The sequence below is a fragment of the Dermacentor silvarum genome, chromosome 1 (genome assembly GCF_013339745.2).
Source record: "Dermacentor silvarum isolate Dsil-2018 chromosome 1, BIME_Dsil_1.4, whole genome shotgun sequence".
Lineage (NCBI taxonomy): Eukaryota > Metazoa > Arthropoda > Arachnida > Ixodida > Ixodidae > Dermacentor > Dermacentor silvarum.
The window spans coordinates 33511915-33536948 of record NC_051154.1 but is presented as its reverse complement, the minus strand read 5'-3'; the positions used below and the strand labels follow the sequence as shown (position 1 = coordinate 33536948).

Genomic DNA, 25034 nt, shown 5'->3' with positions numbered 1-25034 from the left:
ATGATGAGTGAACTCTGAAAAGCCAATGATGGCCATTGCAGCGCAGCTTCAGGGTGCTGAGCCAACAGTCTGGCTGTCTGTGCACGAGGTTATTAGGTGCTATTTCTAAGTAATGAATTTGCTTCCCCCTTCAATGCCTGAGAGATCCATGAGTGGGTGGGTTTGAAATTCTGCAAACACGCTACCCTCAATGTGGCATACTAGTCCAGTATATTAACCTGCTATGTGTGCTGGGCATCAAAGAGAGGGAGATTAATGAACAACCACACAATGCTAAAAAATTGCTTAATGCCAGTTATTGTGGAAGTGCTGGCCAACATCAAAGTACGCTAGCTGATCCGAGCATACAGACGCTACCAAAGCCAAATTGAAGGTGTAATTGAGCCCTAGGAATCAGTGGTAAAAGAAGCAATGTAGGTAAAAGAAGCAATGTAAAAAAACTTGAATGAATACTGGGAAATCCCCATAATTCAAAATCTCTTAATTCGAATTGATGGTTGACTTGAACTGCTCTATTAGTCCTGGCAAAGTCCTATGTATTTGAATAGAGACAAACTGCAAATTTGGACTCCAAAAACGGTGCAACGATATTTTGAACAAAATTTCTCACTCCCATTGACTGCTTTTCAAACAAACCTCCATCTTTGGCTCAGGTTCGATGCGACGCTACCAACCGTAATGTCGCATGCCGTAAAAATGATGAAGAAAGACGCACGGGGAGCCGAAACCAAACCAGAGCAAGCATAGCAGTGTGCACCCTCCTTTCCCATCCGGCTTGAAAGGAGCAAGAAGGAGACCCCTACCATGTGCTTGGTCACATTACCACTAACCTACGTCTCCCCTCTCCTAGCACGCACATGATCACATTACTGCACACTAGGAGTTGTAAAAGTTCAAAATCTTATTGTAGTAGCAGCTTAGTGAGTGACTGGTACCAAGGAAGAAAGTTTTATTAAGAGGGAATCTATTGACGTATGTTGAGCTCTACAATTCATACATTAATCCCACAAAGCCCAAACACTATTTCACCCAAAATAAAATAAAAACAACTTATTCACCTGCAATTATGGCTATGGAGAGTTCATTCGTACCGTAAGAACAGTGAAATGTTATTTGAATGAATTAGTAATTAATTAGTAATAGGCTTGGTGAGATATTTACTGCTGCAAATTCACTTCGTGTCAAAAATGCTGCTACCTATGTGTTTTGTGTTAAACTTCTCACGCTTAAATCAACATTTTGAGGTATGGCAAATCAGTTCTGTGGAATCCTACAAGGTGGAAGAAGGTTCATGAAAGGGAAAATTGTCATCCACTCTAATCTAGCACGAAGTATGCAAAGGGAAACCATGCCGGTTTCTCAGAAAGAAAGCTTTGCAGTTGAGGAAAAATTCGTCCTGGGTCTGGAATTCGAACCTTGAACCAACGCCTTTCTGTGGCGGTTGCTCCAGAAAGGCGGAATTCCACAACACTGATTTGCCATATTCATTGTCTAAGTGCTTTGGGTTGTCAATTAATTCACCCTCATGCTGCAATCTGCTAGCCTCCTGGTTAGCTCAGATGGTAGAGTGACCGCCCCTGAAAGTAAAGTCCCGAGATATTTTTTTGCTTTCTTTAAGTAGCGACAAGCTTTGAAGCACCGCCGACGAATCTCATTGGTCGGCGCTCATTTCGGCGGCCATGTTCTTCCTAACGCTGTTCCCCGCAGTCACTTGCATGCTGCTGCGAGCAAACTTGAGGGCAGGCTAAGGACGCATTATGTATCTGTGCGTGTTTATCTCTTTGTCTTTTCCTTGTGCGAAGGACTTTCTGCGGTCGGCGCGACCGCAGCTCGAAACGCGGCAGGTGTCACCGTAAAGACAAATTTCATGTTCGGCCTCAACAGCGCAGTACTAAGCCGCTTTTGGGTTCGTATTTGGTTGTCTGGCCCCATGCCTGAAGCGTATATTGCACTTGTGTGGTGCAGCAGCGGCCATTTATGGTCGGATGCTATCTACACAGATACGCCGCTTCTGGAGGTTAGAAAGAACATGGCGGCCGACGGAGGTAGATGTCGCTACATTAAAAAGAGCAGAATATCTAGGGACTTTACCTGAAAGGTGTTGGTTAGAGGTTCGAATCCCGGACCAGGACGAATTTTTCCTTAACTGCGAAGCTTTCTTTCTGAGAAGCCCGTATGGGCCATGTGCTATAGTGCTGTGGTACATTCGGGTGGATGACAACTTTCTCTTTCATTTTGAGGTATCAAACTCTGTGTATCAGAAAGGGTGCATTAGATCCTGTGGGGTTAAAAGGGTTGCACCATGGTCATTTGCTTGCACATTTTTTCATTCAGAGTAGAGTGTTCAGTACAGGGTCTTGGTTTCAAGCTGGGTTGGAAATTTTAGTGTCCAAACATTTATTCCATGTCACTCCTAACTTGATGTAGCTGTAGATACATTTGCTGCTGTTGATGTGAGGTAGGTAAAAGAAAACGCTATTGCTTTGCATGATATATTCAAATACGCTGCATCACACAAATCCAGATTTTCAGAACTAAAGACGAGATGAAACCTGCAAGCTCTATATGCGCTATAAAACTTAAGCATCTCCTGGGTTAAAGACTTCGTTGCCTATGTGTGTTATTTTTTATTGGTTACCTGACCTGTTGAGAAATGCATTTGAAATTAAAATAGACTATTTCAGAAATACTTTACAGCAAAAGATACTTCAGTGTGTTCAGCAGAAGTGGAGATATTGGCAATCAAAGATCGCCTTTGAACCCCTTCGCGGCGCACCAGGGCGTGCCCACAACGCTCCGCCTACTGAACGTCATTGTGACCCGCAGTTCACATTTTATTTTAAATGCTCATGAAGATGCCACTACGGATTAGGCTACGACGCACCAAACTTGAAGGCTATCCCTCAACTTACGGTTAAGTTCATGGTGTCTCATCCCTTTGCTGTACTACAGTGTACTAGATAGCTATGCGTGGCTGTGTTTTCTTGCATTGAGTGACCAGTGGCACATTTCCTTTCGCACTTACCTCTATGGCATTCGCACAATTTTCGAGGGTTGGACGAAACATCAGCTTTACATTCGCTCGTGCGAGTACGTCGGCAGTGCCCACATTGGGTAAGCAGTGGTTGCCGCACTGCGGACTTGTGTTGAAAGGATTGCTAATGTAATGAGCTTCCACTATGGTTGCGACACAGCTCGAAGGCCTGAAACTTGGGAAGCAGACTGTTCCAGCCGGATGCTGGTGCTCGGGCTGGTTCGCAATGCACCTGGAGCCAGTCACCCACAGAGATTGATCAAAGCACGTGGTTGTCCTCAGAGAACTGCAGTGAGTGGGCTTGTCACGCCACCCCGCGGCAGCCGCGGTATCTACGCTGCGCAGCAGACACATCTACTTGCAAGCTGTAGTAGCAACGTTTGCTATGTCCACGGAAGGTCTGGAGTGCACACTCACGCTCATGTGCTCCAGTCTGGCCATGCTATGTGGTGCGGACCGGCTTTTTCCTGCATCAGCGTGACTGACGGATAGTAGCCACATCCAAATTATGCATTTTGAAGCACTCTCAATGGCTCAATACGAAGCGATGTCTGTCAAGGCGTCTAGCCAGGAGCAGCCAGAAGTGAGCTCTCACTGGCACGCGTACATGGGGTCTGACCTGAAGTTTTGCGTGGTTTGAGGCTAGTTTAGTCTTCAAAATTGAAATTAGCAAGACCCGACGGCCACAACACCGATAAGCAGTGTGGCCAAAGGTTGATGCCTACGCGCGCGGCCGCAGCTGAACATGAGCAAATGATAGTAGGCTTCTTCCGGAAGTACGTAATTCTTACTCAAATTCAAAATGCAGATTTTCGCTTACTTCACCCTGTTTGGTAAACTGTGTCAATAGATATACACAGTAACAACAGGATCATAATTAGTGATCGTAAAGTAATCCATGCCACCTTCACCTTTACTCCCAGTTTACGCCGTTCTTACAAAAAAGTCATCCGCCTCTATGACAAAGGCAACTACGCTGCAATAAATCAAGAACTACACGACTTTTATGAAATATTCGACTGAAGTTTTCGTTTGCAATCTGTGGAAAATAACTGGTCTCTCTTTCAGAATAAACTTAACACACACTAGCAGACAAGTTCATTCCAACATTCCAACGATGTCGGTTCACGCTAACCGACATCAGCCAGCAGTTAGAACTCTCTCTCGTAAAAAAAACAAAAAAAAACCCCGTCTTTTTCTATCCATTAAAATAAAACCTAACCGCGGCGCCTGGGAAAGATAGTACGAGTCGGAGCATGCCTACTTGGATGCTATCCGCAGAACTAAACACTTGTTTTATCATAATGACCTTCATCGCATGATAGCTAATAACCCCAAAAAATTTTGGCACATCATTAATCCCCAGACAACTTGCACTATCACTATTCCGAACAATATGGGTAATCCTCTATCAGACGTTGACTGCGCTAATGTTTTTAACACAACATTTTCGTCTGTTTTCACTATAGAATCCAATACGCCCATTCAAAGCATTTCTGCTCCTGCCATGTCAGAAATGCCTGCCATCATTTTTTCATTAAACGGTATGTGCAGCGTAATAGAAAACCTCAAGATGTCATCATCTGCTCGCCATGACAAAATTACTTCAAAACTGCTAAAAAACACCAAAATCATTTCTGCTTCTTATTTAATCTTGCTGTTTTCCCAGTCATTAACCACAGGTAACCTACCGATTGAATGGAAAGTGGGCAAGGTCGTTCCGGTCTACAAATCGGGTAATAGAGACTCACCACTAAACTACCGCCCAATTTTCGTAACAAGCGTCCCTTGCAAAATCATGGAACATGTCATTTTCTCTCACTCAATGGACTTTCTTGACTCAAACGATTTCTTTCATTCATCACAGCACGGTTTCCGTAAGGGACTGTCTTGTGAAACCCAGTTGGCCATCTTTCTTCATGATCTACATTCAAACCTCGATACTAATACACAGACCGACGCAATTTTCCTTGATTTCGCAAAAGCCTTTGACAAAGTAGCTCATCAACTCCTGCTTCTTAAACTTTCACAGTTGCATATTCACCCTAAGGTACTAAGATGGATAAAAGAATTTCTTACTAATCGTTCACAGTTAGTGCAAATAAATAACCATGTCTCTTATCCGCTTCTCGTAGCATCAGGCGTTGCACAGGGTTCTGTGCTAGGACACCTTCTGTTCATAATATAAACTAATGATCTTCCACTTAGTGTCTCTAGTCATATCCGCGTATTTGCTGACGATTGTGTTCTCTACAGTACTTTAACATCAGTAAGCAAATATTGCTTCAACCCGCCATGGTTGCTCAGTGGCTATGGTGTTGGGCTGCTGAGCACGAGGTCGCGGGATCGAATCCCGGCCACGGCGGCTGCATTTTGATGGGGGCGAAATGCGAAAACACCCGTGTACTTAGATTTAGGTGCACGTTAAAGAACCCCAGGTGGTCTAAATTTCCGGAGTCCCCCACTACGGCGTGCCTCATAATCAGAACTGGTTTTGGCACGTAAAACCCCATAATTCAATTCAAATATTGCTTCAGAACGACCTAAACAATATCCAAAATGGGTGTGATGACTGGCTAATCCTACTAAATCCTTCTAAATGCAAAGTAATGTCAATGACCCGCTGTCGAAATACCCTCAAATTCTCTTATGTAATATATAACAAGCCTATTGAACCAGTTAAATCCTTCAAATACCTAGGCATCACTTTTTCTTACGACCTTGACTGGTGTTCGCATGTGAATAACGTTATATCATCTGCCAACAAAAAAAGCTCGTTTTTTTTAAACGCCACTTACAAAATGCTCCTCCCCACGTAAAACTACTAGCATACAAATCGTTCATCAGGCCTAAACTTGAATACGCTTCTGCCATTTGGTACCCACATGAAATTTACCTCACTAACGCCCTTGAAGCCGTACAGAATCGCGCTACTAGGTTAATTCACTCAGCATATTCTTACGACATCAGCGTATCATCCTTAAAAGCAGACTGGTTAAAAGCATCTCTTTCGTATCGCCGTCGCATCGCCAGCCTATCTTTATTTCAGAAATTTTTTTACAGTCATCTCGCTCTTCTGCCATACATTTCACCACCAGTACGAATATCACTTCGCACCGGTCATTCATTAAGTGTCGCTTGCCCCAAAGTGCGCACTGTCACTTTTTTGTCTTCTTTTTTCCCTCGCATAGTTGTAGACTGGAACGGCCTTCCTTACGACATCGCTGCCATCACCAGTTCATCTGCATTCACGGAAGAAGTGTCAGCGATTCTCTCACCTTAACTAATATTGTTTTAACTATTGTTGTAATCCCACCCCTTATGTAATACCCCTGTGGGGGGTCTTTAAGGAAAGAAAGAAGAAGCGCACTGATCCAAATGCCCTTCTTGATTGATGTCTGCTATTGGCCAATAGCAACCGTCTATGGGAACCTGCTAAATGATGAAATATGGTAGCCGCCGGCAGCTTCAAAAAAGAGTGAAGAGAAGGCTTTGTTTGAAAAGAGTGTGTATGAGAAAAAGGTGACTTTGCGCTCCACTTGTAAGCTCCATGTGCTGCACATGACTGTATACTTTGGCTGAGATGTTCACAGCAGCGTACGCTATCCGCAGGCTGTTTTTTCGCCAAGCTTGAGGGGTAGTTCAGGACCCCTTTGAGAAATGTTTGCTGGTGAGAGAGCTTTTAGTTTCCTTGCTGCTGTATTTTTATTACTGCATTACCTGATTTTAAAATTAAATCACTAGATTATTTTTCTGCTTGACTGAAGTTGCTAAGGCATGGTGAACTTTTGAAGATGGCCCACATGAAAATTTTTTGAAAATTATCATAAATTTAACTAGGATATATTCAAATCTCATCCTAAGTAACGAGAAATTTAGAAATGTAGGCATGAAGTTTTGGAAGCATGCTTACTTTCGAAAGATTGTTCGCTCAAGCTCCTGTACACAGTGTCACTTTCAAAAATTCAAAAGATGGCCCACTCCCATTGTGGTCATGTTTGGTGGTTTTGGAAGGTAAAAATGCTCCAGCTGTTAACATTTTGAACTTGCGGCCATGTTGGAAAAGAAAAAAAATAGGGAACCACTGCTTGCATAGGGCAGTGGTACTTGGAGGCTAAAGCTTGAAGAAAGCTATGGAGATTGGATTCCACAGCAACAACAGTGAGAGAGTTGCGATTTTGTAGGCGAGGTCGGTGACTTGGCAAAGGTTATGGTAAGGGGCAGTGTAAGGTGACAGTAGCTTTTCCAAGAGTCTGATTCGGTGCGTTGGAGTCCAGAGGATTACGAGGGAACCTGGCAAAAAACGAGTAAGCCGGTGCTGCCTCTCGTGAAGTGTCTTCTGGTGTATTTGCATTGTAGCTAATTCCTCATGGGCAACCTGACGAGTATGATCAGCTCAGGCAGTGGTGCCATGGGCATAGTCACTGCTGGGAGGTGTAGCAGAAGGCAGCAGGGTATTCATGGGTAAGGCAAGATCACGGCCAGACAACAAATAGAACGCAGAAAAACCGGCCACATCATGGCATGATGAATTGTAAACGGACGTCACGAATTGCAGGCTCATGTCCGAACAGCGGTGGTTGGAAGAAACATGCATCGACAACATGTCTGTGAGCATGTGATTCAAGCATTCTGTTAGCCAGTTAGACTGGAGTGGTAAGCTATGGTGAGCTTGTGCCGGGTCACGCGCGATTCAAGCATCTTGGCGACCACTCTAGAGAGGATTTGCAGGCCCCTGACTGTAAGGCGTTGTTTAGGAGCACGATGATGCAGAATGACGTTGTGTAACAAAAAGTGGGGGACATCAGAAGCACAGCAGGTCTGTGTGTGATAGCGTGTGATCACGTAGCATGTGGCATAATCTGTTGTGGCATTGACCCATTCGTTGGCAGAATGAGACAGGGGGACAGGCCAAGCAAGTCGAGGCCAACGCGAAAGAAGGGCACATGCGACATGTCCCGGAGTTGAAGGGGATGACTAGAAAGCAGAGAGGGTTTGTTCCGGCATTGACAGAGGTCCCACGAATCGACGTACTGGTGCACAGGCTGGTACATGGTAGGCTGGTAAAAGCTGCAGCACATATGGTCATAAATGTGAGAAACTCTGAGGGGACCGCTGTTGGTGTGTTGGGAAGTTGGGCAGTTACAGTCGCAGATGTTTTGGAATTGCAAGGAGGAGCTCTGAGCTGTAAGGGAACATACTGTGGCAGTACAAGATGCCATCCCGGAGTAAAAACATGCGAAGGTTGGCATCAGGAGACGAGGAGTTTAGCCGGGCAATGAGTTGGCACAAGGTGACATCACACCTATGATCATTTCTGATATGACTGAGATGCAAGATCTGCATAATACTACAGGCTGTATAGTGTCACTGGATTCACACTTACGTGGAACCACTAGGTGACGGGATAAACAGTCCGCATCCTTATGTCCATGGCCATACTTGCAGACGACAAAATAAAAGTACTCCTGAACTCTCAAAGCTCTCTTAGAATGTCCCTTTCTGTTGTGTCCATGCTCATGTTGTGCAAAATAGCATCTATGCCATGGGCACTGGCGTTGGTGCAGACCTCCGTGGGAGCGTAGTCATCCAAGTGAGCCAGATTATGTGGGGTCATAAGCAGGGTGATCAGCTTGGTAAAAGCTGAAGCTTGTGGTGGACCCCAGGAGAAAAAGACATCCTTCTTAAGGAGGTTGGTAAGGGGTTGGGTGGTAGTAGCAAAGTTCTTAACAAATCGGCGAAAATTCAAGCAGAGGCAAATGAAACTGCAAACATCATGGACAGACTGCGGCATCCGGAAATCCACAACATCCCGAACTTTCTTGGGATCAAGTCTGACACAGAGCTTCAGCAAGGTGGCCAAGGACAGTAATTTTGCGGCAGGTTCAGCTGAAGCTCAGCTCTTTGGAACACATTGAGAACCACTAAAAGACATTGCAACTGACTTGGAAAGGTAGATGAGAACACAACAATGTCGTTGAGGTAACAGAGGCAAGTTGACCATTTTATGTTGTGGAGAATGGAGTTCGTCATTCGTTTGAACGTCGCTGGGGCATTGCACAGACCAAGCAGCATGACTTCGAGTTGAGAAAGATCATCTGGTGTTATGAAAGTGGTCTTCTCCCACTCATTGTCTCCCACGGCAGTTTTCTAATATCCCAAACAGAGGTCGATGGAGAATAAATACTTCATGCCGTGGAGAAGATCAAGCAGGTCATCAATCCATCGTAAAGGATATATATTTCTTTTTTAGAGACCTTGTTCAGGTGGCGGTAGTTGACGCAGAAGCGCCGTGTGTTTTCCTTTTTTTTACAAGGACACCAGGGAAAGCCTAAGAACTGCAAGCGGGCTCAATGATGTCCTTTGCAAGCATCTTGTCTGCTTCTTTCTGAATGACGTGACGTTGAGCTGCGGGGATCCAGTGTACTATGCTTGTTGCATGCAACTTACCATGGGAAGGGGAAAGGGGGTGGAAGGGGGGGGGGGAGAGGGCATTTACTGGACTGGGGGACACATAAGACTGCTGACAATGCCTAGCACCATGTTTAGTAATTACATGTACACTATAATCTACTGTTAAAGGGAACAATCAGTTTGTGTTCTGCTATCGATTATCGCTGCAGTAAAGGCACGAATGTTTTATGTCGAATGTGCGCCCCATTGATTATATCAGTCACTTCTTTGCAATAAAGGTGAAGGAATGTTCCAGGTAAATTGGTTTTATTACTGGTTAGGTGTTCCCCTTGACAAAAAAAAAAAGAAAAAAAAAAGCAAAGTCTGGTTACCTTTTTTTTTATGTATTGTTGTGGGTCATAGTGAAAATGAAGATTTTCATCGTGATCAACACAGCGGGGCAAATGGCTTTATAATTTGCTGCTACGTTTAGTTATGTATATATTTGCTTGCAAACTTGCCTTTTGATTTTGACATGTTTTGTGTAAGGAATTCAATAGATGAAGTCATCTATTTTCTACAGTATTGAGGCTGTTGCATTACACTTGCACCTGAGCGTAGAATGTCTCATTTTAAGAATTTTTGTTTTCATCTTTTTTTGAAGATGAATTTGGAACAACACTTTTTGTATTGTACAACATATCCAATTCTGTATATTCTAATATTTGTGTGAATTTCTGCAATTGATGGGAACTGAAAAAAAAAAAAAGAAAAGAAGCCCTACAAGGCTCCTATAGCCTTTGTCTCTTCAGGCAAGACCTGAAATAAAGCGAAATTTGAAATTTTATAGAAAACTACTAGCAGCAGCAACATGAGAGTAGTTGTGAGCCCTTAATTCTGTATGCTGCTTTGTAGGGAACTGCACTTTCTCTATTTACAGTGGTGAGACAGATGCTGCTGTTGTGCAGAAGTTGAAAGCATTCTTGGATGAGATCATGCTGCAGCTGCTGGATGTGATGGAACAGAGAGTGGCTGCGGAGGTGAGCACGTCTTGGAACTGTACGTTGGATGTTTACGTTGCTCTTACACCTGCATGTGTTAATAATGCATGCACTCATTTTATTCTTGTCTCTCCTTTTTACACCTAGTTTAGGGTAAAGGTAGGTATTGAGCAGCATGTTCTATATTATTTATGCATGCATGCGTTGGACATATTCTTGCCTTTTGTGGCTGTAGCAAATGTGTTGTGGCTGCAGCAGGTTCTGTAATACCCCAGGGCTAGAGTAATTGGGCAAAAATGGGTGCAGCTAGACTGATTTTGTGTGCTTCCTGGTGTTGTAAATCTTGGTGTGGAGCCACAAGACAAATCCCATTTTTTGCACGCGGTGACTTGGTTTGTCTAATAAAACAAATAAAAGTTTGTGGAACATGAAGCACTCACTGATTTGCAGCACTGCGACACCCAGTGGTTCCACTGTCAAGCCTATGCTTGGCTTTCATATAGTGGCTGCTGGGAGCTTGCTCAGAGGCTTTTAGGTGAAGCTATTTTGTATTTTGGGTGATTTGCATGAAGTGATGCTTGAGAGCTGCCATGGTGTGCTCCTGCTTCACTTCATTGTAATGAGTCATGAGCTCGTTTTTATTTTTATTTCATGCCACATTTCTGGCAAAGTTTTCTGTGATTTGGCATGGCTGGCACTCTACTTATCATTTGTTACTGGTGGTCGAGAGTAGCATCATGTGCATTTAGGATTGGCTGCAGATTTTGCAGTGGTGTAATTACGATATAATGACAGGGCTACTTTCTGCTCAATGACAATGCTAATGACAGTGCTACTTTCTGGCATTCAACTTGTCATTTCTTACTGGTGGTCGAGAGCAGCATCATGTACATTTAGGATTGGCTGCAAATGTTGCAGTGGCGTAATTAGGATATAATGACAGTGCTACTTTCTGTTACAAGCTTGAGGTGAAAACAAGCATTAAATTGCATGGCTGACAATGACGTATTTGGGAACTCTGCTAGAACGGACAAAGTAGACAAATTAATTTTATGAACACCAGAAAAATAGGTCAGCAGTAATCAAGACATGCACAATCAGGCGCGGATCCAGAGGGGATGTCCAGATGTCCAGACCCCCCCCCCCCCCTCAGATTTCTGCATCACTCCTCGCTGACAGGGTGCTGGCCCTGTCACAAAAAATGTGACCACCAGAATTCTTCAAAAGTATTTTTCGCAAGTACCATTGGTAGCAGCCATGTAGAAGTAAAGCTAGCTCGCTCACAAGCTTAGCTGTTTTCTGTAGGGGTGTGGTGTCGCGAAGTTGCCATAGTTATCTTTTCTCATGAACACCTTGAACCTCCTGGCGCCGGCCGTGCCTTACTCGTCCCGTCGGTGGCGTCGAGCTAATTGAGGGAACGTCTCTTTTGTCAAGCATGCCCATCTTCTGCGCGAGTGCCTTCGCGCCTGATTAACTTAGATCTCCCTCGGGGGGTCATCGGTTGCCTCTTACCGTTACTTGCAAAAGCCAGGGGTGCGGCGTAGCGTGTTCACGCCGGAGGAAAAAGCTAACAAAGCGGAGAGGCGTCGACAGCAGCAACATGAATACAGACAATGTGAACACAGACAGCGAAAGCGGGACCGTGAAAAAGCGGAGAATGCGTCGCAGGACCATGAGTCCAAGGAAGAACGTCACCGTCTGCAGTTGCTCACGCCAGAGAAACTTCAGGTGATGATGATGATGATTTAATGGCATACCCTTTGAAACGGGGCGGGGACAAAAATAGTCACCTAGCCTGCTTGATTTAATCGCACATGCTGTACATGTTTTACAGTGACGCTGTATATGCCTAGGCAAAACGTCCGTCCGTGGCCAGGAGAGCCCTCCGCAGGAACCAGTGTGTATGCGCAAAAAAGAAAAATCTAGTTGGAGAGGAGTTAGGAGCAAAAGGAGAGGGAATATCCAGGTCTTTCACCTCGGAGTAAAGCATCTTGGTGACGTACAGAGCGGTGCACTGTTAAAGGGAACACCGGTGCACATGGCGTTTGCTCGGCGCCACCGCCGGCCGGCGGCAGCAACAAGTGTCACGCAGGCACAGTGAGTGCTGTGAGCGGTGCTTTTTCGTCGTCTGCTATCGTCTGCTTCCGCGCTTCGGGTCGTCGCGAAGCAAGCAGCTCGCATAATTCGTATTTAAAAGCAACCACTTTCCGTCCAGCTGGAAGGAAAGTGACTGGATTTATTTATAATCAGATAAATGCCCTAAACGTCTGCAGCATTTGACACTGCTGTCTTTTGTTTGCCTTCTCGGTTCATAAAGGTTTGCCTGCTTCAAAAATGTTTTACTGTGCTCGTCGATTCCAATGATTCAACAATAGTTCGGGTGATAGCTCTTTATAAAGTACAGTAGACTCCCTTAAGACGAACTTGAAGGGACCATGAAAATTTGTTCGTCTTATCGGAAGTTCAGAAGCGCACTCCAAAAAATAATTAGCAACATGACCAGGTGCATCCAAATATCTTACTTAAAAACTGTAAATGAAGTAGACTTACAACGGGAGGAAAATGACATAAAGAGCATTTTTTTAGCTGAAAACTGTTTTCAAGTGGTACTCTTGCTTGGTTTTATTCAGTCCGTGATGGATGTTTGTCGCTTCTGTGCAAATCGGCGAGCAGCCACAAACGACGTCATCTCACCTAATGACCTTAAAAATCCTTCTGTGCTTTCGTGCTGCTGGAAAAAGTTCACTAGGGAGTTCAAATAGGCATCTGCTGCCTCACAGGTCATAGCCTGTAGGACCCGTATGATGACGCGAGGTCACATTCTCCTGCTGAGAAACGGCACTGGCCAGGAGAGTTTCTCCGCTTTTTCTTTTTTTTTTTTCCTTTTTGTTTTCTCTTGTTTTCGCCTCCGTCCACCGACGATGTGCGCCGCAGGCCTCCAGTAGGCTAGCCTCCAGGATCGGTAGCGGTGGCGGTCACTCCGAATGTTTGTCTTAACCGAAGAGTATGTCTGAGGTGGTTCGTCTTAAGCGGACTTTTTTTTTTTTGCATTGAGTCTATGGAAAATCAAGCAAACGTTCCATGTTGTTCCTAGGTCTTAGACTCAGGAACATGAACCAACTAAACTCAGAGACTTAGATAAATTCAGGCCGACCTCTCTGCATTTCGTATCATTAAACTTCTCTCTCTCTCTAGATAAATTATCAGGCACAACCTCCAAGCACATGGCTGTGTTGGGCAATGTCCTTTTCCTATGAGTTCGGAGAAACCGATACCTGGCTTCGCTGCAGGTGTTGCACTAGCCGTATAAGAGGCGGGTTTATTGTGAGCAGAAACGGCGAATTTCGGTAAATAAGAAAGACTACTACTGTCATCATCATCATCATTGACAGGAGCTGACCCCCCCCCCCCCCCCCCTCAGAAAAAACCTGGATCCGCCCCTGGTGCACAATATTATTGTCTACTTATTATAGCAGCAATAACAGAAGATAGAAGGAGATAGAAGAGTTTAAGTCATTGCAGAGCTGAGTGAAAAATTGTCAGATGATTAGTCTGTCATGAAGCAAACAAAACTTCATGACTCATTGAAATGATGACTAATAAAGTGTGTTGTGATGGCTGCTGCACTGTCAGTCATCATAACCAACTCTAAGGAATGAATAAATGTCATGTGAAAGCTGTTGTACGGGCACCCTGCAAGCACGGAATGATGTACCAAGTGTAGTGTTAACAACATACTGGTTGCTGGGCTGTTTGGTATTGCACTGGTGAAGTTCAGTAGATGCTCCCAAGCTTGGATAACTTCTTTCTCTACCTACACATTTCATGTCATGTATATAGACTGCAAGTAGCTCCTCATTGGACACTGATAAAAGAAGAACAGCATTTAAGATTTTGAGTTGCTTACTTTTCATCCAGGTGTGCATAAAACACACTATTTCTGTTCTTTTTCCTCATGTCTTTTATGTAAATGTTCTTTCACTATTGTACTATTTTATGATAATGCATCTACTTGTGGGTCCACAATATCCTTGTCTAGTTTGTAGCGTTCCATCAGAAAAAGAAAAGAAAGGAATTTTAGTGTATTCTGGCCATATATCTGTAAATCAAAGCTTCTAGAGAAAGTTGCATGATTTTCAGTCAGCCATTGGTTATATAAGGGTGTTTTAGATTTTGCACACCTAAAGCTAGGGGATGCAAACTGCTGGGCATACAAAAGTATGCCAGCAGAGCGCCAGGTTGTAGGTACGCAAAGACACTTAGGTTACCCTATTTCTAAAATTTCCTATTATGTGAACTTTTGTGCAAATTGAGAAGCCTGATTATTATTGCTAATTACTTAGTGGGGTTGTGCAGAGCCGGCGTGTCGACAACAGTGTGCTGGTGAAGGCTCTAGACCGGTTCTGCCAGAAGCTGCAGGCATTGACGAAAATGATGCCTGCTGCCGATTACAGCCAGCAGTCAGTTCATATCGTGGAGCGGGCAGCACGAGACCAGTGTGCATTTTCACTGCACACACTGAGGCAGTTTTTTGCAGAGCGACTGACAGATGTGAGGCACAACCTGGCCCTACCGAGAACCGTGGGACAGGACAGTCTCAGCCTGGCTGACTTGCATGCTGGCTTGCATAACCTGATCCTTGACCAAGTGCAGTCATTGCTCAGGGGTCTGAGGGTGAGTCTTCTTGAAATGAAGCATTTAGATTGAACTAAAACAGACGAGCACATATTCATGGGTACAAGAAAAGGCATAGGACAAGTCTTGAATGTGCTCTTGAGAACTTTTACTAGTTAGCCTTAATCATGAAGTAGTAACAATGTATTAGGAAATGGGAGTGTAAAACAATTTTGGTTCTCATTGGAAATAGTGATTCTCAGAGCAAAGCAATAATTTTACTTTAGTTAGCATATTGGGCGCGAGGACACAACTGTGTCACCGCCTGTTGCCAGCACCTGAATGACGTGTAAAGTTGGATCACGTGCTGGAGTGGCTGCTTCAGCACTGTGTGCATTGTTTTTCGTTGTACTGCCATGGAATTTCAGTTAATTGTAGTTTTATGCAACAGCGCTTCCTTTTGTTATGATTTTAAAGTTTTATATGCTGTATCAGAATATCCGGTGTGTTTCTATGTGCCAATATGTCCCAGGTTTTCTCTACGTACTATCACAGAAATAGAAAGCACAGTAGCTTCTACAGATGCTCAACGGTCGTTAAATTCTGGTGGCACATTTTAAAGCACGTATATACATGTAAGAAATAACAAATTTTATTCACAAGTGTGAAGCATTTGAATATGCGATGCGAGATATACACGACTAATGCAGCCAGTCATGCATGTGACACAGTGACATATCTCACAAACGTACAGCCTTTAGTTAGTTTGAACATGAGAAGGGATCTTTTTGTAGATGTTCAGGATTTGTTGGTATGTTTTATCATCTCTTCTTTTTACTTTTATCACTTTCACACCGTGTGTACATGCCTGTATCGCATCGTTTGGTTCAATCAGACTTATCTCTGGCAGTCTACGTATCATGAAATGTGGCACCATTATCTACATAACTTTATGCTGTAGATATCTTCCTCACTTAACTTACCAGCAATATATTTGGTGGATAAATCTCTGTAGCTGCTTTCTCAAACTTTATCACCTGTACAATTCAAGGCGCCGGGTTCAGCATGCGCCTTTATTGATTTTCTGCATAAGCTTATCGTGCCGCATAGTCATGTCTTGTTCACATGAGCCCCAGTGCACAATAACACAGACTATAAAACTTGCTGTAATTTTCTGTTGTTTGTGTAAAACCTGAACAAAAAAATTTGTGCAGGAACCATCAATGATGATTGTTAAAGTAAGTGAATAACTGAATGCTTCAAGGAAGCTATTTGCCTTTTTAAAGGAATGGTGAGCTTGACGACATATATTTGTTGCAGTCAGGATTTAGGTAGTGTTTGTTGTTTTATTGAGTAATTTCATAGAGTGTTAAGGGAACCGTTAACCAGTACATTTCTAGCGGTAGTGTAGGTGTACAACACGTGCGTCTCAAAGAGCTATGACAGTTGGCGTTCGGCAATGAACGTGCTCCTCTACACGAGCACCTGTGCCCTTTGTATTGACACCATTGTTACTACCTCTGACTCACAACTTCCAACCGCCGACCGCAAAAAGAAACGAAATAGCCGAGGAAAGCTATTCACTTAAAAAAAAAGAGCGTGAAAATTTGAAGTGATTAGGAGGGTGTCAATATTTTTATTTTGTACTGTAAAATTTACGTAATTTTATCTCCTTTATATATAAAGGAGATATTTATTTGCACTGCTGATGAAAAAAACTTGTCAAATGCTTTTTTTTTTTCCCCTCACTACGGCAAACGCCAACACCAACTCTAATGTGGCTGTGTCTTGAACGCTCACAATATTTTACAACAAGTTAACTTGCTGATAGCAAAATTTCAAGGAGGAATCTAGCAAATTCAGGCTGTCGAAAAAAATCTCTGACCATTTTACTTTTGCATAGACCATGTCATGACACTGCATTCAAAGTGAACAATCTGACCAAAACAACTCCCGGCTTTGGCTGGACACATATTCCATGATGAGCATATTAGTCAGTACCCAGAAGGCCCTGAGAAACCTTTTTCTGTTCTAATATGGCAGTCAGTACAATTCAACAACAAGAGGCAACATTTATGAAAAATCAAAGTAAAATAAACTTTCTAAATCGCAGTATAATATCACCAGCCGTGCTCTCGCTGAGGCAAAGAAATCTCATGTGATCCAACTTTAAACGCAAGAACGATTGCAACACAAGGATGATTCGAGTATCGGCTCTTACACCTAATATAACGTTAGTGAAAGAGCCATTTGTTCAGATTTCTTGCATAGTTTGGTAGGGACATGGACAAAGAATAGCGAAGCACTGTGAGCAAAATGTATTGAAGGGGAAATGTATGGACAAATGCACATGCAGAGTCAGTAAGAAAATGTACAGGAAGGTAGACGTATGGACGCTGAGACATTTGTATGTGTCTGTACATTTCCCTTTTTGTCAATGTTTTTCATGCTCTATTACCGTTTATAATATCTGAACCAACCCGCTTAAGCATCCTTGTACAAGGTAAGATGGTGTGGGGAAAGTATACACAGTAGCACATCACTTATTTTTTGGGTATCTCTGTAACTCCTTAAGGAAAGAAATGTATTAGGTATGTGAACTCATTCTGTATTCAGATTATAGTAGCTATTGCTATCAGATTTGTGTTTCATTTGTGGGGATGCTAGAGTCGTGGCACTGGATGCAAACTGCAAAAATGACAAGATTTGAATATTTGCTTTGTAGATATTTAGAAACAAAGCTAATCTAATTTGATGCAGAGCACCAGCACTTCTTGTGGTATATTATAATAGTGTAGCCCTAGACCTAGCATTCGAATTGTCATTGAACATGGATATGCATTGTAACACAGTATTTGAGCTGGTTGTTGGTCGTAGCTACTGCCTCTCTACTACACAAGTCAGTAGCGCACCCAGGATCTCTGCCAGGGGGGGGTTGACAGTTTGCCAATACCATCTAAACAGCACTAATTTCGATTTTTTCAACGGGAAATTGTCAAAAAAATGCGCTTTTTGCAAGTGTGCAGACGATTGCGCGTCTTACATCTTAGTTGCAGCACTCAAATGCGTAAGGAAAGAAAAGGGGTTAAACAAAAGGGGTTAAACAAAAGGGGGGCTTAAGTCGGCCTCAGGGGGGGGGGGTTACAACCCCCGAATCCCCCCCCCCCCCCCCGTCGGTGCGCCACTGACACAAGTTAATCCAGTTTCAGCCTATCAAATAATCAGTTGAGCCAACAAACATATAGGTTAAAAAGGCCTGTGAAATTTATGAAGGTCTTTATGAATGCAGTGCTGTTAATTCCACTAAGTAACATTGAAAGCAAGACATTCATGAAATATTGTTGATTCATTAGACTATTTTTTCATAACAAGAAAAAGTGTGATAATGAAAATAAATACTACAGCCAACAGACTTGTTGCCGATTTCTGCAGGCATTGAGCCGCTGTTGGCAAAACGCTACAACAGTGTCTCATATTCAATGTGGCAATAGCTTGGATCAGCCTTAAAAAAGTTATGTGGAAGAGGTCGAAACATATTGTCTGTCTAGTTGGTTTATTAAGGCAACAAATGGCACCAGAGAACACGGGAGACAAGCAGTTGGGACCAAGACAATCCTTACAATCGTCTCGGTCTCCTTGCTTGTCCCTTAGGTTCTCTGGCGATGTTTGCTGCCTGTGGAAGAGCATACATAATTATGGAAACTCTTTATTGGCAATAAATTTTTGTAAGGACAGCAAACCATCAAAATTAGTTTTTGTTCTGAACTTGTGATAGACTTTATCTCTGTGATGCCCAATGTATCATATATGCTACACTAAGTTTGACGCCTCAAAATGCTGATTTAGGTGCAGGAAACTTGATTAAAAGTTATTGCAAAGCTGTCATTTAAGGCATATTGTCTTTAGGCATGTATAGTCTCAATAACAGCTTCCTCTGTGAATCTGAGAATAAATTATGATTTTGTAAGGAACACTGCCCATTAAACCCCTCTTTTGTGAAATTAGTTTTATTTTCTTTATAAAGTGAAGTTAGGCAAGTTGCGTACGTTACAAGATTTATCTGAAATTTAGTGTGACTAGACACCACAAGAAAAATTCTGAGAGCAGTGACAAACAAGCACCATCTTGATAAGGACGTAAAGAAAAAATAGGCATTTGCCTAAAGTTTTTCGGGTTTCATGTTGAGCCTTTTTTTTTGCTTAGTATTGGTTTGTGTGCAGAAATAGAACACTCAACATCCACTGATGATAGTGGCACATATTTTTACTTCAGAACATTAGATGATCCAATGGCCTCTGGAAATACAGAATGTTCACTGGTCAGAACCTTTGATGAGATTCTGACATGGGATTTTGGTCTTAGACAGATTGAAGTTTCGAACTAACTCTATCAGCAGCAGGTCTATTGGGGATGGTGGAGAACCTTTCTTGAACGTCCAAAATGAGCCCCATATTTCAGGTCAGAGTTGCCCTCGAGCATTCAAGTTTATCGATAAACTTGAATGCTCAAGTACGCTAACCCCCCTTATTCTCAAACCATCCTTGACTCAAAGCTCTTCCTCCACTCCCCCAAGTTGAGCAAAGCACCGCCCCTCAACTAACGAGGACGCTACGCTCCTCAACAGCTGCGAGGCACTGTCAATGAACTGCCCTAACTACTTCTGCCAAGGGGTGGCACTACCGTCTACTTCCTTGAGTTGAGGCAGAGTGTTGTGTGGAGAAGTGTGCTAGAATATGGGGGGTAATTCACCTTCAAGTGCATCGTCACGTTGCACAGTTTGAGCCCTTCTCACAGCGATGCTCTCATCTGCTGCAATGCTATTAATAACAGCCTTTACTATGGCAAAGTGTTTATTGTATTAATCAGCTGCCTTAGGCCAAATTACCAGTGGGTGATAACAGTAGCGAAAGGGAAAAATTGTCATCTACCCGACTGTAGCATAAAGCTACAAAGGAAACCCATACGGGTTTCTCAGATAGAAAGCTTTGCAGTTGAAGAAAAATTATTCCTGGTCCAAGATGGTGTTATGATAACATTATAAACAAAGTAAGGCTAGGACAGAACAAGGGAAAAGGCATTTTTAGGTTCTGAAAACCCAATATAGGCACAAACATCGAAATAGGCATTTGTAGGCACGATAAGGGTGCCGCTAGAATGTTTCTAGACCCATAGTTCATGCTTATATGTAAAATGGGCATGATAAAGATGGAAAGAAAAAATAGGCATTTGCATAAAGTTTTGGTCTCTAGTTATAATGATCAGATTTTGTGACTTAATGTCATTATATGTTGACTGAAGTTGTCTGTCTACTCAAATTCTTGTGCATCGTGCACCTGAACCCGAATGGTCTCTGTTGTTCTTTGACACCACGTAGCTACCCTGGGACCTAGTAATTTGACTCAGTAATTAGCACGTACGTGGGAAACTTTTTGCCTAAGGAAGCTGTATGACATTCATTTCCAGGCTTTTGTTCAAGCTGAGGTTGAATTTGCAAAGCGGGCCAACTTTCAAGATATGTTTTGCATGGAAGTGCATGAAGGCATTGTTGTGGCTTTCATACATGCAATAAACAATATGGCCTTGGTAAGTGCAGCTATTCTTGCTAGCCATGTTTTTTAAGTAGTATCTAATCTGTGGGTAATTTTGTTTGAAGCATGATTGTTTTTACTTTTTATGAGATTAGTAGAGCATGTCGAAAGTGATGATGAGCAGGCAGATTTTGTTAATCTAGTGATAGAGGTGACAATGTAATAAATGTGTCAGAAGATGTGGTTTGTATTTCTTTGTACTATACATAAGGATACAAACTGCAACTAAAAGGTCTTGGAATCATAATACCTATGACAGAGACGCTCTTAATCTTTCAGCAAAACCAAAAAAGTGATAGTATCTGCAAAGGTTTTCTTATCATTTCAGACACAGGTATGCATGCTTTGAAGTGATCTGAAGAAGCAGGTTTAAGAAACGGATACAAGAAAAATGAAGATGAAATACAAATGCTGTTTTCGTTTCTCTTGTGTCTGTGTTTTTTACGCCTGCTTTTTCTGATTGTGAGTCCATTTGGCTTTCTATTATTTGATGCTTTGAAGTGATGCTGTGTTTGCTTTACTGTGCAAATTTATGTATTTAATCTTATGTAAGACTGTAGGGACTAAATAGCTAGCATAATTGTTTGATATGTACTGACTCATTGTAATATTGTGATCGCTACAGAGGGAAGAAAATAAGTGTGCTTCAACTAGTAGTACTATACTCATATTTCTCAATGTCTTCCAAATATTTTAGGTCATTTGACAGTTACATCTACTTTTGCACACGAAAACCAATTGCAGGAGTTCTGTGAGACTGCTGGAGAGAAGAGTGGTGGTACTCCTCCAAGTTTGTTGCTACTGCTGTCTCGATTCAGCGTTGAGATGAAGAACACACTTGTAAGCCAGCTGGTAAGCAAGCCACGTTGCTTCTTAGACATACGTATCACGACTGATCTGCATTTTTTGTTGTTTTTGTTGCAGCTTGGAATGGCTGATGAGCAGTTTGGAATTCCGGATGCCAAAAGTTTGACACCAGCATCACAGTTGATACAAGAAACCAGCGATGTGGCCCAGGTTATTGACATTTCTGCTTCTCACTTGACATCAAGTTCAGGGCACCTGGACAGCCAGATCTTCTATAAGTTCTTTAAGTAAAAAACTTAGTTTAATTGCAGGTGAACACTGCAATCCTTTTCTTTTAAAAGAAGCACTGTTATGTGTATTTTGTTTCAAAATAACCCTAAAATCCCCCTTGCAAGGGTATTGCACGTTGGGAAGGGGGAGGGGGGGGGGGTGACATAGTAAAATTAAGTTCCACATATACATACAGTAAATTAACCCTGTAAGGGTCACATTTTTTTATTGCAGATTTAAATTCTTTAGAGTGACTTATTCCGAGACAAAACAGACAAATAATTTTTTACCCGACAATAAATTGATAAATGTTTTTTATGTATCTGCAGTTTTATACATGATTTATTGTTGAATACCTAACTAAACTAGCATAATTGATATTTTACGAATGTAATATTCTCACAATCTATTTTTATGTTTTAAGGGGAGATGCTGCTCAGAAACATTTCTTTTTAAATAATAATGCTGGGCGAATGAAAATTTTACCACTTATAGAGCTTGATCTCTTCATTCGAAATCTACTTTTAGTTTTAGGATATCTCGATGCTTTCATGTCCTAAGTAACATGCATAAGTGAGAAACAGTGCATGTTTGTGCAGCTGCTGGACTTAGCAGTTAGCATGATAGAGCAGTGCAAAATTATTTTTCTTGTCCCTAACACTCCACTGAGTGCTAATAAGCAAGATAATGTGATTCCCTTTACAGGCAACATTTTAAGAGAATTTCGTATCTGGTGCTTCATATTCAGTGGCTGGTGCCCGAGTACATTAAAAATTTTCACCCTTAAAAAAATTACTTGATTGCATTAAATCCTAGATAAGTGCATTCTACATATCCTAAAAATTACGCCCATCAAGTGTGGTCTTGATTGGACCACAATAAGTACATAAAATGTTGTGCACAAACGCCTTCTTTTGCCCAAAATATGAAGTTGAGAAAAATGCGATTGAAAGTTTTAAAGGTTGTTTACTTCTGTTAATTATCATTATTACTTCTCAGGGAGATTGTGATGTGGCAAAGCTAACCTTGGAGAGCAAAAGCTTTGGCCTACCACCTTGCACGAGCCCAATGGCGTGTGAAACCGCGGTTTGACGCATCGCGCGCTTAGAAATGTGTCTTATCTGTGCCTTTTCTTGCCACCTCGAGGGCTTTAATCGAGTTTATTATACTTTTCCCGATCATTTCTGGCTCTGATTTCTTCATATGTGAAATAGGAGAGATCAATGTTGCTGAAACAACTAAAAACACAAAACCTGTTTTTTTAATGAAAATCGCCGTTTTTTGACCCTCCTCTCCCCTTAAATAGGTTTGACGCAGCTACGACTCTTATTTTGAAACATACCAGTTCATTTTCCACATTTATCATATGTTGCACCGAGCGTGTGATCCCAGCGAGTCTTACATGGCAGTGCGGTGGCCTCCAAACCATGTCCAAACCAACAGCAGTGGATCATAAGAAGGGTAATAGAAGTGAATTGTTGGAGAATATGGCCCCAGGGCACACGGCCATAGTGAAAGCGAGGCATGCCACATGAATGCCCACAAGCAAACGCAGTGGTGCGCACCACCAGAAAAACTAGGCGACTGAGAAACTTGCAGTCATCAATTGTTAGATTGCTAGAAGAGATTCGATCATTTTTCGCAAGTCTCGCAAAAAAAGATGTCTGTGCGGCAGTAACAACGGTTTGCAAGCGCCTGCCTATAAACAAAGTAATTGCAGGTCTATGGGAGAGCTGTGCAGGCGAGCATCACGTGTTAATGCCTTGAGCCATAGGAAACGAGATAGAGATCAGTTTTCCAGATGGCTGCAACTTGAAACGACACGTGCGAGAATGCCAATTATATTGTGCATGAGCGCGGGCTTTAGCAAACGGCAGTAGACTAGGCTTGACAGGAATACTCCCAAATTACCGTGGTGGCAACCACCATAGAGCGAGGCGAAAAATTAGTTTTGGCGAAAGTTGAGGGGTGGCAGCACAATAAAAAAATTTTTCTCTAAGTCGCGGAAGGATACGGCATCTGCAGAGCGAAGCTAGGCACTATTTCACTCTGAAAAGGTGTATTTTTCCAAATATTTGGTCTCCGCCATACACGTGTGGCTTTGACCACTTGGGATTTGTTTCCACCACCATACACGTATGGCGGTGACCCTCAAAAGGTTAAAACAACAAAGAAACAACACAGGCATGCGTGGGCAGTTAGATAGTATCAGTGCAAACAAAAATACATGGTAACACTATCGAATACAGGCTGTAGTTATTTACAGGTCAAGGAAAAGTAACAGTTGGTAGGCACAATTAAAACAGCTGCAGTTTCGTCAAACAATACAAATGGCATGTGCCCTGAAAATAGCCATATAGTGAAGAACAAAATCATTATTATTTACAAGCACATAGCACACATGGCAGGTTATTCCAGTGTGGCTATGTGAAATGAAAAACTGAGCTGAGTAGCGTGAGTGACACATTAAAATTTTTATTTCGTGTGTGATCACATCGAGATAAGATTACTGATGGTTTTTGGAAAGTCACCTTGATAAAGTGATGAATAATAATAAAATTTATGAAGTAGCAATAGGATGATTGATTACAGGTCCTCCAGTTTGATACACTTTTAGTGCTGTTATGCATGAATAACATCTGTAGTTGGAAAAGATAGATAAAGCAGCATGGTGTTGCAGGGATTCAATGTTGTTAGTTACGTGGTGATGGTACCATATTCCTTTCAGGCGCGAACTAAATCTGGCAATGGAAAAAGTTATCCTAACATCATTTTCATCTCTCCATGCTTCAATAAGAGTCATTAAAAGATGAAAACATAAATTTTATTTTTTTCATAGTTTTCCGTGGTGTCCACATTTGTGGACGGGCGCCTTAACCCGGAAAAAAATGTTGCACTGTACTTTCTAGTTCGCTTAGCTAGGTAAGTGGGGCAAAACATTTTTCCTGGGATTCTTCCGAAATTATCTAAACATTGGCAATCTACTTTGTCTGGTAAAGATGAAAGCAATCATTCTGATCCGACAGGCACAAAAACACGTGGCATTTTCAGCAGTGAATTCGGCTCGTCGCTGGGCATCCCTCACGGTGGCATTGCTGTGCATTTGGTTTGTGTACATGCTCTGGCCAGTGATTGTACCTCTCATACCTAATGGCAGTGGTCAGAAGTGACTGCAGTGTGGCCTTCTTGACAACTGGCTTAGAGCTGTCATTGCTTCGCCTACCGCGCTTTTTGTAGCGAGAGCTACATTGGCCGTATTCTCGCCGTTCCGCTGTGGCCAGTGGCTGCACCGCGAGCTAAGCTGTTGCCTAGCAACCGCCGGAGCTG

General features: G+C 42.5%; 1 protein-coding gene across 2 annotated transcripts in view; it reads left to right on the top strand.

Moving 5' to 3' along the window:
• LOC119459501 (vacuolar protein sorting-associated protein 51 homolog) overlaps positions 1–25034 on the top strand; it is a 45453-nt gene that overhangs the window by 5708 nt on the left and 14711 nt on the right. For both annotated transcript variants that reach the window (XM_037721249.2, XM_049666323.1), the window contains exons 10-14: positions 10368–10467; positions 14785–15102; positions 20506–20625; positions 21375–21482; positions 21555–21647. In XM_037721249.2, the coding sequence (XP_037577177.1) occupies positions 10368–10467; positions 14785–15102; positions 20506–20625; positions 21375–21482; positions 21555–21647 (739 nt within the window). The remainder of the gene's footprint in view (positions 1–10367; positions 10468–14784; positions 15103–20505; positions 20626–21374; positions 21483–21554; positions 21648–25034) is intronic.